This window comes from Malurus melanocephalus, unplaced genomic scaffold (genome assembly GCF_030028575.1).
Source record: "Malurus melanocephalus ecotype Western Australia unplaced genomic scaffold, MMel_1.1 scaffold_1124, whole genome shotgun sequence".
Taxonomy (NCBI): Eukaryota; Metazoa; Chordata; class Aves; order Passeriformes; family Maluridae; genus Malurus; species Malurus melanocephalus.
This window is the reverse complement of record NW_026624356.1, coordinates 50,362-55,901: the sequence shown is the minus strand read 5'-3', so window position 1 is coordinate 55,901 and position 5,540 is coordinate 50,362. Positions and strand designations below refer to the sequence as shown.

The 5,540-nt window shown below is 55.3% G+C and overlaps 1 protein-coding gene across 1 annotated transcript in view; it reads right to left on the bottom strand.

The window, feature by feature from the left end:
* The window catches only part of LOC130586292 (tyrosine-protein kinase ZAP-70), a 17,809-nt gene that overhangs the window by 2,402 nt on the left and 9,867 nt on the right, over nt 1–5,540 (bottom strand). Inside the window, exons 4-8 of the mRNA XM_057387067.1 lie at nt 5,395–5,429; nt 4,276–4,324; nt 3,340–3,514; nt 1,551–1,757; nt 1,119–1,311 (exon numbers count right to left, since the gene is read on the bottom strand). Coding sequence (XP_057243050.1) covers nt 1,119–1,311; nt 1,551–1,757; nt 3,340–3,514; nt 4,276–4,324; nt 5,395–5,429 — 659 coding nt within the window. The remainder of the gene's footprint in view (nt 1–1,118; nt 1,312–1,550; nt 1,758–3,339; nt 3,515–4,275; nt 4,325–5,394; nt 5,430–5,540) is intronic.

Genomic DNA, 5,540 nt, shown 5'->3' with positions numbered 1-5,540 from the left:
TCCCAATATCCCATCCATCCCTGCCCTCTGGCACTGGGAAGCCATTCCCTGTGTCCTGTCCCTCCAGCCCTTGTCTCCAGTCCCTCTCCAGCTCTCCTGGAGCCCCTTCAGGCCCCAAAAGGGGCTCTGAGCTCTCCCTGGATCCTTCTCCTGTCCAGGTGAGCACCCCCAGCTCTCCCAGCCTGGCCCCAGAGCAGAGGGGCTCCAGCCCTGTGACCCATTCAGTGGCCGTGTCTGGGCTCATCCCAACATCTCCTTGTCTTTCCTGTGCTGGACCTTCCCAGATCCAGACACCAAATTTCAGGTGGGAACCCTCCCTGAGCTGTACCCGACTGGGAGGATCAGCCCTGACTCATCCTCTRTCACCTTTTCCTCTGCCCCTGCATCTTCCTTGCCACCAGAGCTCTGCAAAGCCCCTTCTCCTGCCACACCATTGGGATGGGATATGGTGGTGCCATACAGAGGTGTCCATGATGAGCTCAGATCCTCAAATTTCTGGTGGTTTCACCTCCCAGCCAGAAGATCCCCGCTTCAGCCCATTTTCTGTGCCCACACCCACCTTGTAGTAGCTGTGGTCAGCCCCCAGGGCCTTGGAGAGCCCAAAGCTGCAAAGCCCCTTTTGCCACACCAGTGGGACAGAGCATTGTGGTGACTTGCAGAGAGGTCCATGAGGATCCCAAATCCTCAAATTTCTGGAGGTCTTATCTCCCCAACCTGCAGACCCCAATCCTGCTGCAGCCCCTGCTCCAACCCCTAGCTGTCATCAGCCCCCAGAGCTCTGCAAAACCCCTTTTCCTGTCACAGCTGTGGAATAGGACACAATGGTGTCATGCAGAGGGGGCCATGAGGAGCCCAGATCCCTCATTTTCGGGGACATCTCACCTCCCAACCAGAAGATTCCCGCTCCAGCCCCTTTTCTGTGCCCACATCCACCCTGTAGTCACTATCATCAGTCCCCAGAGCTCTGCAAAACGCGTTTTCCTGCCACACCATTGGGATGGGGCATGGTGGTACCACACAGAGGAGTCCATGATGATCTCAGATCCTCAAATTTCTGGGGGTTTCACCTCCCAACCAKAAGATTCCCRCTCCAGCCCCTTTTCTGTGCCCACACCCACCTTGTAGTAGCTGTCGTCAGCCCCCAGGGCCTTGGAGAGCCCGAAGTCGCTGATCTTGGCGTAGTGCTGGTTCACCAGCAGCACGTTCCTGGCCGCCAGGTCTCGGTGCACAAAGTTCTTCTCCTCCAGGTACTTCATGCCCATGGACACCTGGTGCATCAGCTCCACCACRTTGCTCGTGGTGATCTCGTCCCTGGGGAAGGTGGGAGGAGAATTCCATAATAAAGGACCTGCTGTGATCCCTTCTGACTTTTCCAGCTGACAAGGAGGATGAAAGTGGAAAATTCAGCTCGAGAAGCATCAGCCCTGGTCCCTCACATGGAAACATTTCTATTTCTGCTCTTATAACTTTCCTGCACTGACAGGAGTGGATTTTGAAGCAGATTTTGAGGAGAAACGCAGAAAATCAGCCCCGTTTTATCCCCCACTCACTTCTTGGAAGCCAAGAACCGGTTGAGGGGCCCTCCAGAAGCCATCTCCATCACGAGCATCAGCGACTCGGCCTCGCACACGCCGATCATGCGCACGATGTAGGGGTTGTCCAGCTGGTGCATGATCTGCGCYTCCTTCATCATCTCATCCTTCACCGTCCTCTCGTTGTTGCTCTTGAGCACCTTGATGGCCACGTCGATCTGTTTCCTGCACGGGGGGACATCAAGGGACAGGCTGGATTCAGGGTGTCTTGGGTTCCATGGAAGGTGTAATCAAAACTCTGTGTTCTATCACCATCTCCGTGAGCTGTTAAACCAGGTGGGGCAGATAACACCCTCGGGGGATGTTATCGTCTCTGCTCAGGGGCCATCGAGGGCTCTGGGAATGACTCCTGGAATTCCATCATCCCATTGGGAGATGCCCCACCCAGAAAAGAGGAGCTAGACACTGGGAATGACCCATGGAATTCCATCAGACCATGAGGAGATGCCCCGCCCAGAAAAGAGGAACTGGACACTGGGAATGACCCATGGAATTCCATCAGCCCATTGGGAGATGCTCCCCACACAGAGGAGGAACTGGACATCCCTACTGGCACAGAAACTGAGACTCTGGGACACTGGGACACTTCTCCCACTGGACTCCCAGAGGAGAAGAGCTTGAGAACCACCCCAGGACCTCCAGAGATGGACTCAATCTGTCTTCAGGATGAGTGCTTGGACGAGAGCATATCCATCACTGCAACGGGGCTGCACCACCATTGAACATTGAACATTGACCAGAGCACATCCATCACTGCAACGGGGCTGCACCACCATTGAACATTGACCCAGAGCACACCCGTCATTCAAACAGGACTGCAGCCACCACTGAACATTGAACCAGAGCACAACCATCACCCCAACGGGACTGCAGCCACCATTTAACTGCCTGCTCCCACCACCCTGCCCAACAGCATGTCAGGCTGCATTCTGACTCTGTTAGCTCAAGCTGTTGTTTCTGTATTATTGCCTTTATTTCAATTTTTCTTATTAAATTGTAGTTCTGACTTAGAATCTCTCACAACACTGGTTTGCTTTCAAACTAGCACAAGGGGTCACCACTAGGAATGGGAATCTCTTCCTGTGGGATATCATCACACCCCTCAACAGCCCATTCTGGCAGAGCCCTGTACTGTCCTGGGGTCCAAGGATGGACAGAAGGGGTCATCTTGACCCTTCAAGTGTAGGGCAGGAGGTGCTATCACTGGATCTGGAGGTGCCTCCACTCCTACACCAGGATCTGGGTCATCTGTGCTGCTTTTCCAGCAGGAAACTGAGGCACAAGTGGGTTAGAGACCGCCCTGATGGGCTCAGAGACCACCAGAAAAGGTGGCACAACTCCTCAGTGTTGCCGCTGTGGGCTGGCAGAGACAGGGGTGACATTGGGAGTTGTTCCTCCGAGCACAGGAAATCCCTTTGCACCCAGGGCAATGCAGCTATCCATGAAAATCCACTTGAACCCACAGAATCACAGCATCATTTCATGATATCATGGGATTGTTAAGGTTGGGAAAAACCTCTGGGATCACCAAACTCCACCATCCTCACAAAATTCCATCACAGATTTGCTCATTTTGGGAACATTTCCAGGGGTKGTGGAAATGTTCCACCACATCCATCACCCCTGACTTTCCAGACCATCTCTTACCCACTCCACGGCCCCTTTGGGGCCCATCCTGTGACAGCTGGGGACACCTCGAGCCCAGCCTGTGCTCCCCTCCTCCCCCTTGCCCAAGACCCTCACTCACTTCCTCATTTTGTAAACGCCCTTCTTGACGCAGCCGAAGTTGCCCGCCCCCAGCTCCACCTCATCGATCATCAGGTTATCCCTCTTCAGGAAGAGTTTCTTGTCCTTCAGCTCCTCGGGGTCGCTGTAGGGGCTCTCGTAGACGCTTGTGTCCATGGGCAGCAGGCGAGATTTTGCTGCCCCTGCCCGAGAGGGACACTGGGTCATAAAGGGTGTCCCCAGCCTCATCCCACACAGATTGGAAGGGTTCCTCGGCTCTTTTGGCCGGTTCAGCTCCATCGCCAGCTTTTTTCCTCCCTCTGGGGCTTCTCCCTTCCTTTCACAACCCAAGGCCTTCCCCAGTTCTGGCTGCTGAAGGAGCCGGGATGGGGAGAGGGGTCTGAGCATTCCCACCCCATAAATCCCAAAGGAGTCTGAGTATCCCCACCCCACAAATTCCAAAGGAGTCTGAGCATTCCCATTTCACAGATCCTGGTGGGATCTAAGCATTCCCACTCCCAAATCCTGGTGGGATCTGAGCATTCCCACCCCCAAATCCTGGTCAGATCTGAGCATTCCCACCCCCAAATCCTGGAGAGTTCTGAGCATTCCCACCCCACAAATCCCAAAAGGGTCTGAGCATTTCCAATCCACAAATCCCAGATGGATCTGAGCATTCCTACCCCACATATCAGCCCTGGCCAGGGCTTTACCCKACTAAAATACACTGAGTGTTTTGTAAGGTGGAATATGGGGACAGGGCTCAATTTCCTGGATAAAACAAGGACTGGGGCAGGTCTGATGTCCTGGGAGCCGCGTGTGGGCTCAGGACCCCAAARTATCTGAGTAGTTTTGGAGAAAGTTGCTTTGTAAAAGGCTCCAGGGCCCCCCGCCCCAGGCTCCTGGGCTGTCCCCAGCCCTGTCCCCTGAAGGAGGAGGGGGCTCTGGAGGTGCTCACCAACGGGATCTGGGGTATATCCGTCTGCATTGATAGTGCCCAGGTTCCTCTGGAAAAGAAACAGGGAATCAAGGAGGGATTGATTCAGCTGGAAATGGGGTCAGAGAGATGGGGAGACCCTACAGCCCCACACTACCCCACTGGTGACTCTTCTGACAGGCCCTGGGATGGGCTGGAACTGGAGGAGTCTGGAACCGACATTCCTGCTCTAGACCCGGCTGGAGCTCCCCAGGGCAGGGCAGGCATCCAGCCCCGGGGGAATCCAGGGGCACTCCCAATGCCAGAGTCACAGAATCCCAAAATATCCTGAGCTGGACGGGACCCCAAGGATCAGAATCCCACCCTGTCCCTACCCAGACCCCCCAATAACCCCACCCTGCTCATCCCTGGCAGCGCTGTCCAAACGCTCCTGCAGCTCTGGCAGCCTCGGGGCCGGGACCATTCCCTGGGGAGCCTGGGCAGTGCCAGCACCCTCTGGGGACAGMAGAACCTTTCCCTGAGATCCATCCCAAGCCCTGACACAGCTCCAGCCGTTCCCTGGGCAGCCTGGAGCCTGCTGCGGGTTGTGAAAGCACCCTGAGGTGATGGCTGAGCTCCCAGACTCCTCCAACCCCTCTGGGATCCCCAAAACCGCCGGTTCCAGCCCAACTCAGCGCTCAGTGACCGAGCCCAGCCAGGGCTGAGCATTCCCAGAATCCCAGGGCGGCTCCTGCAGGGTGAGGAGGGCAGGGATGGAGCACCCCAGGAACGGTGCAAGGAGCTCGGGATGAAGGGAAACCCTTCGGAGCTCTGCCAGCAGCTGTGCCCGGCTGTTCCCCATCCCCATTCAAGCTGGGAAGGGGAAAATATCTCAGCTGGGTTTAATATGGGACAATATCCCGGCTGGGATTAATATGGGACAATATCCCAGCTGGGATTAATATGGAACAATATCCCAGCTGGGATTAATATGGGACAATCAATATCCCAGCTGGGATTAATATCCAGCGGAGTTTCGGAGCTCGGGGACAAAAGCAGGGTTTGAGGAGCAGGGTTTGGGCAGCCAGGCTTGGAATGCAGTGGCATGAACTGAAAAAAAGGTCCCAAAAAAAGCAGAGCCCGCCCCAAACTTACGCTCACGGAGGGRTGGGTGGGAGGAGCGGGTGCTGCGGAGGCTGCGGGTCAGGAGAGAGAGGATTCGTTATCAAGGATTCCTTATCAGGAATTCGTTTTCAAGAGTTTGTTATGATGAGTACGTTATCAGGAGTTTGTTAGCAAGGATTTGC